General features: G+C 38.6%; 1 protein-coding gene across 1 annotated transcript in view; it reads right to left on the bottom strand.

Moving 5' to 3' along the window:
* Positions 1-9,562: 9,562 nt before the first annotated feature.
* Positions 9,563-14,450, bottom strand: part of LOC134482357 (uncharacterized) — a 30,868-nt gene continuing 25,980 nt past the window's right edge. The window contains exons 8-10 of the mRNA XM_087589372.1: positions 12,088-12,121; positions 11,592-11,634; positions 9,563-9,869 (exon numbers count right to left, since the gene is read on the bottom strand). Of these exons, the coding sequence (XP_087445498.1) occupies positions 9,624-9,869; positions 11,592-11,634; positions 12,088-12,121 (323 nt within the window). The 3' untranslated portion in view covers positions 9,563-9,623. The remainder of the gene's footprint in view (positions 9,870-11,591; positions 11,635-12,087; positions 12,122-14,450) is intronic.

Genomic DNA, 14,450 nt, shown 5'->3' with positions numbered 1-14,450 from the left:
TAAACCTTCAGAGAGGCAGACATGCCTGGGAAACCAGAAGAGACTGCACTCTGCACACATTACTGACTCCAGAGGAAAACACCAAACGCCATCTGGAACCCTGGTGCACAGAAGCTCCCGGAAAGGGCGGTCAGAACTTCCTGGTGGCTGCCGCCGCGGAGAGCTCATAAGCAACACCCCATGAGCAACCTTGAGCCTCCGGATCACAGGTAAGACCAACTTTTCTGCTCCAAGTGACCTGCCTGGTGAATTCAGGGCACAGGCCCACAGGAACAGCTGAAGACCTGTAGATAGGAAAAACTACACGCCCCAAAGCAGAACACTCTGTTCCCATAACTGGCTGAAAGAAAACAGGAAAACAGGTCTACAGCACTCCTGAAAAACAGGCATATAGGACAGTCTAGCCACTGTCAGAAATAGCAGAACAAAGTAACACTAGAGATAATCTGATGGCGAGAGGCAAGCACAGGAACCCAAGCAACAGAAACCAAGACTACATGGCATCATCGGAGCCCAATTCTCCCACCAAAGCAAACACAAAATATCCAAACACACAAGAAAAGCAAGATCTAGTTTCAAAATCATATTTGATCATGATGCTGGAGAACTTCCAGAAAGACGTGAATAACTCCCTTAGAGAACAAGTAGAAGCCGACAGAGAGGAATCGCAAAAATCCCTGAAAGAATTCCAGGAAAACATAAATAAACAAGTAGAAGCCCATAGAGAGGAGTCACAAAAATCCCTGAAAGAATTCCAGGAAAACACAATCAAACAGTTGAAGGAATTGAAAATGGAAATAGAAGCAATCAAGAAAGAACACATGGAAACAACCCTGGAAATACAAAACCTAAAGAAGAGACAAGGAGCTGTAGATACGAGCTTCACCAACAGAATACAAGATATGGAAGAGAGAATCTCAGGAGCAGAAGATTCCATAGAAATCATCAACTCAACAGTCAAAGATAATGTAAAGCGGAAAAAGCTACTGGTCCAAAACATACAGGAAATCCAGGACTCAATGAGAAGATCAAACCTAAGGATAATAGGTATAGAAGAGAGTGAAGACTCCCAGCTCAAAGGACCAGTAAATATCTTCAACAAAATCATAGAAGAAATCTTCCCTAACCTAAAGAAAGAGATACCCATAAGCATACAAGAAGCCTACAGAACTCCAAATAGATTGGACCAGAAAAGAAACAGCTCCCGTCACATAATAGTCAAAACACCAAACGCACAAAATAAAGAAAGAATATTAAAAGCAGTAAGGGAAGAAGATCAAGTAACATAAAGGCAGACCTATCAGAATCATACAGACTTTTCGCCAGAAACTATAAAATCCAGAAGATCCTGGACAGATGTCATACAGACCCTAAGAGAACACAAATGCCAGCCCAGGTTACTGCATCCTGCAAAACTCTCAATTAACATAGATGAAGAAACCAAGATATTCCAGGACAAAACCAAATTTACACAATATCTTTCTACAAATCCAGCACTACAAAGGATAATAAATGGTAAAGCCCAACATAAGGAGGCAAGAGATACCCTAGACGAAGCAAGAAACTAATCGTCTTGGCAACAAAACAAAGAGAAGAAAAGCGCACAAACATAACCTCATATCCAAATATGAATATAACAGGAAGCAATAATCACTATTCCTTAATATCTCTCAACATCAATGGCCTCAACTCCCCAATGAAAAGACATAGATTAACAAACTGGATACGCAACGAGGACCCTGCATTCTGCTGCCTACAGGAAACACACCTCAGAGACAAAGACAGACACTACCTCAGAGTGAAATGCTGGAAAACAACTTTCCAAGCAAATGGTCAGAAGAAGCAAGCTGGAGTAGCCATTCTAATGTCAAATAAAATCAATTTTCAACCAAAAGTCATCAAAAAAGATAAGGAAGGACACTTTATATTCATCAAAGGAAAAATCCACCAAGATGAACTCTCAATCCTAAATATCTATGCCCCAAATACAAGGGCACCTACATACATAAAAGAAACCTTACTAAAGCTCAAAACACACATTGCACCTCACACAATGATGGTAGGAGATTTCAACACCCCACTCTCATCAATGGACAGATCATGGAAATAGAAATTAAACAGAGACCTAGACAGATTAAGAGAATTCATGAGCCAAATGGACTTAACGGATATTTATAGAACATTCTATCCTAAAGCAAAAGGATATACCTTCTTCTCAGCTCCTCATGGAACTTTCTCCAAAATTGACCATATAATTGGTCAAAAAACGGGCCTCAACAGGTACAGAAAGATAGAAATAATCCCATGCATCTTATCAGACCACCATGGCCTAAAGTTGGTCTTCAATAACAATAATGGAAGAACGTCCACATATACGTGGAAATAAAACAATGCTCTATTCAATGATAACCAGGTCAAGGAAGAAATAAAGAAAGAAATTAAAGATTGCTTAGAATTTAATGAAAACGAAGGTACAACATACCCAAACTTATGGGACACAATGAAAGCTGTGCTATGAGGAAACTCATAACGCTGAGTGCCTGCAGAAAGAAAGAGGAAAGAGCATATGTCAGCAGCTTGACAACACCCCTAAACGCTCTAGAACAAAAAGAAGCAAACACACCCAGGAGGAGTAGAATGCAGGAAATAATCAAACTCAGAGCTGAAATCAGCCAAGTAGAAACAAATGGACCATAGAAAGAATCAACAGAACCAAGAGATGGTTCTTTGAGACAATCATTAAGATAGATAAACCCTTAGCCAGACTAACTAGAGGACACAGAGAGTGTGTCCAAATTAACAAAATCAGAAATGAAAAGGGAGACATAACTACAGATTCAGACGAAATTCAAAAAATCATCAGATCTTAGTATAAAAGCCTGTATTCAACAAAACTTGAAAATCTGCAGGAAATGGACAATTTCCTAGACAGATACCAGGTACCAAAGTTAAATCAGGAACATATAAACCAGATAAACAACCCCATAACTCCTAAGGAAATGGAAGCAGTCATTAAAGGTCTCCCAACCAAAAAGGGCCCAGGTCCAGACGGATTCAGTGCAGAATTCTATCAGACCTTAATAGAAGACCTCATACCAATATTCTCCAAACTATTCCACAAAAATGAAACAAACGGAGCACTACCGAATTCCTTCTATGAAGCCACAATTACTCTTATACCTAAACCACACAAAGACCCAACAAAGAAAGAGAACCTCAGAACAATTTCCCTTATGAATATCGACACAAGAATACTCAATAAATATCTGGCAAACCAAATCCAAGAACACATCAAAACAATCATCCACCATGATCAAGTAGGCTTCATCCCAGGCATGCAGGGATAGTTTAATATAGGGAAAACCATCAACGTGATCCATTATATAAACAAACTGAAAGAACAGAACCACATGATCATTTCATATGATGCTGAGAAAGCATTTGACAAAATTCAACACCACTTCATGATAAAAGTCCTGGAAAGAATAGGAATTCAAGGCCCACACCTAAACATAGTAAAAGCCATATAGAGCAAACCAGTTGCTAACATTAAACAATATGGAGAGAAACTTGAAGCAATCCCACTAAAATCAGGGACTAGACAAGGCTGCCCACTCTCTCCCTACTTATTCAATATAGTTCTTGAAGTTCTAGCCAGAGCAATCAGACAACAAATGGAGGTCAAGGGGATACAGATGGGAAAAGAAGAAGTCAAAATATCACTATTTGCAGATGATATGATAGTACATTTAAGTGATCCCAAAAGTTCCACCAGAGAACTACAAAAGCTGATAAACAACTTCAGCAAAGTGGTTGGGTATAAAATTAACTCAAATAAATCAGTAGCCTTCCTCTACACAAAAGAGAAAAAGCTGAGAAAGAAATTAGGGAAATAACACCCTTCATAATAGATCCAAATAATATAAAGTACCTCGGTGTGACTTTATCCAAGCAAGTAAAAGATCTGTACAATAAGAACTTCAAGACTCTGAAGAAAGAAATTGAAGAAGACCTCAGAAGATGGAAAGATCTTCCATGCTCATGGATTGGCAGGATTAATATAGTAAAAATGGCCATCTTACCGAAAGCAATCTACAGATTCAATGCAATCCCCATCAAAATACCAATCCATTTCTTCAAAGAGTTAGAAAGAACAATTTGCAAATTCATCAACAAAAAGCCCAAGATAGCTAAAACTATCCTCAACAATAAAAGGACTTCAGGAGGAATCACTATCCCTGAACTCAAGCACTATTACAGAGCAATAATGATAAAAACTGCATGGTATTGGAACAGAGACAGACAGATAGACCAATGAAACAGAATTGAAGACCCAGAAATGAACCCACACACCTATGGGCACTTGATTTTTGACAAAGGAGCCAAAACCATCCAATGGAAAAAAGATAGCATTTTCAGCAAATGGTGCTGGTTCAACTGGAGGTCAACATGTAGAAGAATGCAGATCGATCCATGCTTATCACCCTGTACAAAGCTTAAGTCCAAGTGGATCAAGGACCTCCACATCAAACCAGATACACTCAAACTAATAGAAGAAAAACTAGGGAAGCATCTGGAACACATGGGCACTGGAAAAAATTTCCTGAACAAAACACCAATGGCTTATGCTCTAAGATCAAGAATCGACAAATGGGATCTCATAAAACTGCAAAGCTTCTGTAAGGCAAAGGACACTGTGGGTAGGACAAAACGGCCACCAACAGATTGGGAAAAGATCTTTACCAATCCTACAACAGATAGAGGCCTTATATCCAAAATATACAAAGAACTCAAGAAGTTAGCCCACAGCGAGACAAATAACCCTATTAAAAAATGGGGTTCAGAGCTAAACAAAGAATTCACAGCTGAGGAAGGCGAAATGGCTGAGAAACATCTAAAGTAATGTTCAACATCTTTAGTCATAATGGAAATGCAAATCAAAACAACCCTGAGATTTCACCTCACACCAGTGAGAATGGGTAAGATCAAAAACTCAGGTGACAGCAAATGCTGGCGAGGATGTGGAGAAAGGGGAACACTCCTCCATTGTTGGTGGGAAAGCAGACTGGTGCAACCATTCTGGAAATCAGTCTGGAGGTTCCTCAGAAAATTGGACATTGAACTGCCTGAGGATCCAGCTATACCTCTCTTGGGCACATACCCAAAAGTTGCCCCGACATATAAAAAAGACACGTGCTCCACTATGTTCATAGCAGCCTTATTTATAATAGCCAGAAGCTGGAAAGAACCCAGATGCCCTTCAACAGAGGAATGGATACAGAAAATGTGGTACATCTACACAATGGAATATTACTCAGCTATCAAAAACAATGACTTTATGAAATTAATAGGCAAATGGTTGGAACTGGAAAATATCATCCTGAGTGAGGCAACCCAATCACAGAAAAACACACATGGTATGCACTCATTGATAAGTGGCTATTAGCCCAAATGCTTGAATTACCCTAGATGCATAGAACAAATGAAACTCAAGACGGATGATCAAAATGTGAATGCTTCACTCCTTCTTTAAATGGGGAACAAGAATACCCTTGGCAGGGAATAGAGAGGCAAAGATTAAAACAGACACAGAAGGAACACCCATTCAGAGCCTGCCCCACATGTGGCCCATACATATACAGCCACCCAATTAGACAATATGGATAAAGCGATGAAGTGCATGCCGTCAGGATACGGATGTAGATCTCTCCTGAGAGACACAGCCAGAATACAGCAAATACATAGCCGAATGCCAGCAGCAAACCACTGAACTGAGAACGGGACCCCCGTTGAAGGAATCAGAGAAAGAACTCGAAGAGCTCGAAGGAGCTCGAGACCCCATATGAACAACAATGCCAAGCAACCAGAGCTTCCAGGGACTAAGCCACTACCTAAAGACTATACATGGACTGACCCTGGACTCTGGACTCTGACCTCATAGGTAGCAATAAATATTCTAGTAAGATCACCAGTGGAAGGGGAAGCCCTTGGTCCTGCTAAGACTGAACCCCCAGTGAACGTTATTGTTGGGGGGAGGGCAGCAATGGGGGGAGGATGGGGAGGGGAACACCCATAAAGAAGGGGAGGGGGAGGGATTAGGGGGATGTTGGCCTAGAAACCAGGAAAGGGAATAACACTCGAAATGTAAATAAGAAATACTCAAGTTAATAAAAAAAAAGATTTCAATAGACTGGTGTCATTTCCACTAAGTTCTCTCTTTCCTGTGTAGGTCAAGATGTGATCTCTCAGCTGCTGCTTCATCGTCATGCTTGTCTGCCTGAATCATGATGGTGATTTCTGTATCCAATTTAACCAAGAGACCCACTTCACACCATCTCTTTCTTCTAAACATTTTCTTTCCCATGATATTTTTTACAACTATAGAAAGTGACTAACATAAGCATCAGCTAGTTACAATAAGAGTGTATTTAACAGAGTCTGAAGGATTCATTCAAAGCTGTGAAGTGGTGTTACCCAGGGGATTTGGTCACAAAATGTGTTATCAAATTCCATAAAGCTAGCTTAGATAGGATGCCCGGAACACTCGTTGATTTAAATAGATAAATTCAGGAAGTTGGGCTTGTGAATGGGTTTGATGCTGCATTGTAAATGGGAAGCCTCATTGACTCATACTGCATAAGAAATAAGATCTTCACATGTTTGTTCTTCCTTACACCTCAGGGAAACCCATAACATGGCAGTCTACTTTTGACTTTCAGTGCCAGGTTTGAGGATGATTTACGTTTCTTACTTGCAAAACTGACACGTCAAACATTCTCTGCATCAACAAGCAATATATCACAGAGAAGATTCAACAGAACAGGTGAAGGAGGACTGTTGATCAAAGAATAATGTTGAAGAAGCATGCATTTCCTCTTAGTGTTCACACTATTAAAATGGATCATGAGAGAATTTAAGTTCCTTGGATTTCCTGAGAAAGACAGACTTGAATATAGCAAACCATGGGGTATGTTACACACATAGTCATGTTTTCATATGCAATGTGTTACCAGACTACTTATCACTACTCCATTGAACCATCTGGCTGGCAAATATGCATATACACATGTGTGTGTGCACTTATACGCATGTATGTATTTGTAACTACATATGTGTACGTGAGAAGATGTGTATACATGCATATATATGCAAGTATATGTTTATATGTATATATGTATATATATTTACTGCTTTTAAAATAAAAGGAGAAAGATTGGTGTATAGCCGTTTAGAATAAAAATGAAATGTAGTAAGTGTGAATTTCTCATTCATGTGATCTTTTTCTTTCAGCCAAACTAGGCATCACCTTTGAAATGTGCCTGTGTCATTGTAAATCCTGCTGGCTGTACTTGTTTATAATGACTTATACCTGGTATTCCGCTAGCATGGGGTAGAGAACTGGTATTATCTAGCTAAGGTCTTTCATTTTTTTATTTTATACTCATTACACTGCATTTCCCATGTAGTCTTGTGGGAAGTCTTGTGTTCGTTTGGTTTTATTCAAATTTAACATCAGAAATGATGTTTAGTTTTACTTCAGTGACATTTATTCCTTGGAAGAATGGAAACTACCTTTGTCTTAGTTGTCTCTGTAAGATCCCACTGCTGTAATGATATTGTGGATTGTATTCTAATCATGGGCATATAAAATTTAGTTACTATATTCATCACCATTATTTGTACATTCCATAGCATCATAAAATTCTAGTTAGGATAAAATGTGTTTGCATTAGAAATTTTAGTTTAGAAAATTCTAATGACTTTTCACTGCAATAGAAGGTGATTGCCGAGTGAATTTCTGTTTATTAAAGTACCTGAGTTCTATGTCTTTGCTAAGTTCTTCCTAGAATAAAAATTACTCAGGTTCATCACCTGTAGTAGTTAATTGGAAACCAAATTGATCTAGGCATAAACGAAGAGCATTTGAGTTTGGTTTCTGTAAATTACAGTTTCTAATGATTCCATTATGTGTAATAATTATATCTGAACTTCCTCTTTCCTAATGATGAAATTAGAGGTCTAGAGGAAGGTAGTTAGCTACGTGTTGACAGTATGCAGTGGAGTAAGGAGTAAGTAGTGTGTGTAAGATCAGCAGACACACCCTTCTGCTTGCTTTGTAACTTCTGAAAGGGGATTTAAACAGGAAAGATGGCTGTTACTTTTGAATTTGTTTCTGTACTTTCTGTGACAAAATATCTGATGGGGAAAACCAGTCACTTATTTCAAGGAAGGAACAGGGAGGCCTGACTTTTGGCAGTACATTGTTGGTTCTCACATGCTGGTAGACCGGGAAGCAGATAACACAGTACTGGTACCACAAGTAGTCATAGCCATTAAAATCTACCACTGAAAACCTTCTGCTAGCAAGGCCAGACCCCGAAAGTTAAACAATCTCCCATCAGTGGCCAAGTGTTCAATCACATGAACTCCCATCTCTTTGTCTGATCCTCCCATGCACTGCTTAGCATTTGTGTTAATGTTAAATAACCCCCCACACACACACGCAGAGTTTATCTACTGTTTGTCTGTTAATGCTAACCAAAGTGTAAATCATACTACCAATGTGATAAACCTACTTGGCAGCCTGACTGACAACTTGAATTTGATACCTGAGACTGGAAACAGAGGAAGGGAAAGATTGATTCCTACAAGTTATCTTTTGATACCTACAATTCAACTTACATTCTCCTACTCCCCAAATAAATTAAGTACAGTATGTCCTTGAACTGACAGAGACCATCCTGCCTGATTTATGAGTTCATGAATTAACTGTGTACACCAACATACCCAGCCTCCTGTTGTGGGCACCCCGCCTATAAGTACTTTGGACTTCAATGGGTAAAACCAGAATGCTGAGGTCCTGTCCAGGAAGTTAAGAAATATCAGAAGACTGACTTCTTATTTCCCCTGATGATAATTTTAATCTTTTTGCCTATCAAACATATTAAATCTGTGTGGTGGAAAAGGGGCTGAGGAGTTTAAAACATTCATTGCTCCTCCAGGACACCTGGCTTTGCTTTGTAAAACACATAATATTGGTTGACAAAATTCTGGAACAACAAGAACAAAGGATGAAATGACCTCTTCTGATTTTTGTGGGAAGCACACGCACATGGTATACAGACAGAATACACGCAAAACATTCACACACATAAAGTCAGTCAATCCAAAGTAAATGAAGCACAACTATGGTGGTCGCTTTCATGTTGACTGTACCTATATCCAGGAGCATGTACTATTTGGTTTCTGTATTTTTATGACTTCTCCTCAGTGAGTTAAAAACATGCTCATTTTCTGTTTTTTCTTCTGTTTCCATAGTCTAATTTACTATTATTACATTTTATGACAGTGATTCTCAACCTGTCTGTCATACCCTATTGGAGGAAGGCATAGAACAGTCTCACACAGGTTGGCAAAGACCTTCTGAAAATACCAATACGACATTACAGTTGATGATATTATCAATCTGACACTGATGCAGTAGCAACATAACAGTTGTATGGTTGGGAATCACCACAGCATGAGGAACTGTATTAAAGGTCACAGCGTTAGGAAGGTTGAGAAGCAATGCCTAATGCAGTGACTGGCAAGGAGTGAGGATATGGAGAGTGTGAAGGGAATGCTCAAGGCTGATCTTTCTCTACTCGTTCACTACTTGCACTAGGAAGGCATAGGCACAAACACCCATCACTCCCCTTCACAAAAGGAAATAGGTTACTTCTCACATCAGTGGGGATTACTGTTGCAGATGTATTTTCTTCCCATACTTCAAGAATTGGGTCTACCCGAGAAGACACATAAACTCCAGATTTTCTAAAAATATTTTGGATCTTCTTAGGTATTATATGGAATTTTCTTCCCGATTCTCCCTGCAATGCAGAGAAGAGAGTTTACTTTTTATTTGGTCTTGAAATTAACTCTATTCTTTTAGGATGCATGCTTTCACATCAACAATGTTCTTTAGGAATTACAGGATATTGACACATGAAAATCAAAATTATTAAATATAAAATATCTTCTTATATGCCTATTTACAACTTAATAGGATACCATCAAGAAGTTAAAATATTTATGCTAGCCTAGATTAAGAGAAAATCATTAACTGACAAACTTGACCTTGTTCTTGTTGAGACTAAGCTTAATTCATTATCAGTCAATTATTCTGCTTCTAGTTTAAGATGATTATTAATATTAATGAGGCCCCTTCTAACAGTCTTCCTCTTCCATTGTGGGGAATCACAAAATGCACAGTTTTCATTTACAAATAAATGGCAATTTAATTGCTAGCACTGTCCATACCATAGAACCGGTGAAACTGCTTTATAGAAACACAATTGTCCACTGAGTCACATTCAAAAATCATTAAATTGCCACTCTTCATTCACACAGCCCCTCACTATAGGGCTATAGGTTATATAGAAACAGGTTTCTTAACCTGGAGCAGCTCACAGTGATAAAGCAGCCTCAGACTGGATATCGAAATATCTAAGTAAAGCACTACAATATTTTAACTGTTTGAATGTGGCACAAAGAATATAAGTTTATATTATTTTAAAATCCATAAAGAAGAACTTAAATGGAAATATACAGTAATTGACTCCCTGCATCTAAAAATGCTGGATAATTGGGAAAAACACTTGTTGTTTTTCTAGATGAAGAGCTTTCAACATACCCTCATAGAATCAAATAGAAAATGCTCTATTCTCATAAGACAAACTTGATGAACATATTACAAACTGCTACATAGCCACAATTTCTCCTTAGTGTAAATACACATGAAATAGAGAAACCAAGGAGATGCTCTCATACAGGATCCTAAAATAGCAGTGTCCAAAGGTAGATAAAAATTGCATGCATTTTCCTGAGGGTAAAGTCACTTAGGAGATTCATGGATTATAGAAATGTCTGGACTTACTAAGAAGTACTTATTATATATAAGTATACAGTAGCTATCATCAGACACACCAGGAGAGATCATCATATCTCATTATAGATGGTCGTCAGTCAACATGTGGTTGCTGTGAATTGGATTCATCAAGACCTCTGGAAGAGCAATCAGTGCTCCTTTTTTTTTGGTTTTTTTTTTTTTTTTTTGGTTCTTTCAGTCAGTGCTCTTAACCACTGAGCCATCTCTCCAGCCCAGGAAAACCGATATGGGAGAGGGTGAGGGGGAAGGGATGGGGGCTCATGGACCGGAAACCAGGAAGGGGAAAAACATTGGAAAAGTAAGTAAAGAAATATATCTAATAAAAATTTTTTAAAAAAGAAATATTATGGTCTAGTAACAGTCACATTTTAAAATCAGTCGAACATGTACTCATTTCTGCAAACAATACTTGTCAAACATCAGACATCTTCTATTGTACGAGGACTGCGCTCAGTCTTCCACTCACTATGTCTTTTGAGTCCATTCTCTTATTGGCCACCACTACTCACAAGGACTTACTGCTCACTTGCAGTTTGTAGAAATCTCCACATCTACAATGTGGACTCCCTTGAGCAATCTTTCCATATAAAACTGGGATAGTTACACTATTGCTGAATTGTAACAAAATTCATAAGAAAATTAAATTCACAAAGAAGAATTTTACCTTCACAGAGGAGGTAGAGCTGACATTATCCACATTCACACACCTAGGAACAAGAAAGGAGGGCTTGTCAGGGAGCCTTTAGAATAACAGCATGCAACATTCTTCCAACCTTGGTTTTGTGGCTCAATCCCTTCTTCATGAATAAGAAACCCAGGCAAACTAGCCAGTAAACTTCAGGGGATTCTCTCTCACCACCTCCTGCCTCACCATAAGTGCCCCAGGATTCAGATGCACATGAGATCCTCAAGACCTCATGTGGATTCTGAGAATCCAAACTTCCATTCTCACAGACTCATGGCAAGCACTTTATCCACTGAATCATCTCCCTTCCTAAGGATGTTTGTCCATAACTCATGCTGTGTGGGAGATAATTGTTCAGCTTGTGATTATAGAAGAAATAAAGAAGCTGAAATCGGAGTACACAGAGGCAAAGAGAATGTCAGGTTCTGAACATTATACTTTTTACAGATTAATTGTAAAATGCACACATTCTTACCATGGTGATGTTCCTGTAAGTCTCTTACCAGCTTCTAAAGAGGGAAGCAAAATTTGTCACAAAACAACTATAGGAAACATGACAATAAGTACAAAGGCTAATATTTGTGACCCTATATCCTTTGGCACCATTTATGAAAAGCCTTTAAAGTGAATAATTATTGGTAAATAATAAATATATGCAAAAACCTTTCTTCCCATTTCCTAGTATATTTTAAAGACAAAGAGAAAATTTCATCAAAAGTTACTACTTATAAAAATTGTTGTGCAAATTACCTATGATCCTGATCACTATCAGACACAGAAATTATCATCTTAGCCTGAACTGTTGTCCCATAGTGAAGGGTTAAAAGGACAGCGTCATGTTGCCACTGCTGCTTTCTGCCTCTGGACTAGGGATGTTTGCAGCGCTCTAGGTGAGCATGCTCATCTCGTACAGCAGTGAAAGGGGCTGCTACAAAGGTCGACTTGAACTTCCTTCACTGTAGGGGAACATTCATTGCTACCACCGGGAAGCACAGTCTCTGGTGACTGTCGTTGCAGCATAGTCAAATATAGGAGACCCAAAGACCTTTACAAAGTGTTTCCAGCTGCAAGTGTGACAAAGCTCTTGAGAGATCAGTGTGTTACTGTAGTCGAGATCTTCTGAAGAAGATGTTAAGGGCCCTCAGATCTAGCATTGACCCCTAGCTCATTTCCAGCAAAAAGAAGTTCAACATCAACTTCCATTGCTGGCCATGGCAAGAGCAACTGGAAAGACTTCCTTAGTAGTTATGCAACATGAATTATTACTCCAGAGAGAGAAGCATGAAAGAAACTTGCAGATAGAGCAGCAATCTTACATAAAACATTTTAAAAATATATTTCCACATATAAACCATAGTGTGTCTCATGTTTCACTCTCTGGATAAAGCCTGCCCTCGAAACATGCTTCAGAGAATGAACAACCCTAGTTCATTTCCTTTACAGTATGTAAAACTCCACTGCACACCCCTTGGCATTGCCCATGACCAGAGCAAGTTTTTGTCCTATCAACAAATGGGCTGAGAAAATGTCTCTATGGTGGACCGTATGCTCAGCATGTGTGGGGCCTCTTTCAGTCCTCGACAACAGAAACAAAACTCCAGTGCTGAAATACATTTTAAAAAAAGACACCCACATTATGATAATTCTGTTTCTCTCAGGGTTATGTGAAGAGGGTCATTTAGGTTCCTCTACACTATTCTCTGGCTGGCTCTCTCCAAAGGCACAGTAGGTATGAGAGATGCTGTGGTGTAGGTTGCTGAAAGGATAAATTCTGTGGTGCTTCTCCCCCTGTTGGAATCTAATCTTATTCAGACTCAATCAAGGGATCATTCAGTGCTGTGTACTGGAGAATGATGTGGTTTTTCAACCTTCCATCTACTGTGTCAATGTTGTTTTTACTGGAAATTATGTCTTGCAGCATATAAATCAAGTATCACTATATCTTTTGCTAATTAATAGGACTACAGGGAAAAGGTGCTGTCAGAGTAGCCCATATGGAGGCTGCTTTCATTGAATGCTAAGAATATCAGTTTTCATTCCCCAGCACTACCTACAAATCTCACACACCATTCACTTCTCCAAAGGTTCCTGAGTGAGCCAGATATTTATAATATCAAGATATTCACATTAAATGGAAGACAACTAAAAATAACTATAAGATAATCTGTGAATTATAAAATAAGTATGATTGAAATATTATGGAGGGAAAAATTCCAGATTATGCTAATGATATTTAGTCTCCAAAACATAATGAAATTAATTGAATACTGTTTTTGGTTTGCTTTTTAATATGATCATATTTTCACACACTGACACCTATGACATGTAGCAATAATCATATATATAGTATATATGCTAAAACCTGAAATAAAAATGTATTTTATATCAAAGTCAACTTGCTGCTATGTGTCTAGAGAGGACACAAATCATGGAATAGTTTTTTTTTTTTATCAAAGGTCACTACATGCATCAGTAGTTCGATTTGAATATAGTAGCATTGCAGATGACATAATTTGAATTTGAAATTTCTTAGAAGCTCAGGTTGGTTGGCATTGTTGTTCATATGGGGTCTCAAGCCCCTTCAAGCTCCTTCAGTCCTTTCTCTGATTCCTTCAACGGGGGTCCCGTCCTCAGTTCAGTGGTTTAATGATGGCATTTGCCTATGTATTTGCTGTAGTCTGGCTTTGCCTCTCAGGAGAGATCTACATCCGGTTCCTGTCGGCCTGCACTTCTTTGCTTCATCCATCTTATCTAGTTTGGTGGTTGTATAAATTTTTAAAAATCCCATAAAAGAAAAAAGGAAAAAAAAGAAAAAAAAAAGAAATACAGGGTAAAAAA

This window comes from Rattus norvegicus, chromosome 16, assembly GCF_021556685.1.
Source record: "Rattus norvegicus strain SHRSP/BbbUtx chromosome 16, alternate assembly SHRSP_T2T, whole genome shotgun sequence".
NCBI lineage: Eukaryota > Metazoa > Chordata > Mammalia > Rodentia > Muridae > Rattus > Rattus norvegicus.
This window is presented reverse-complemented; position numbering and strand designations above follow the sequence as displayed.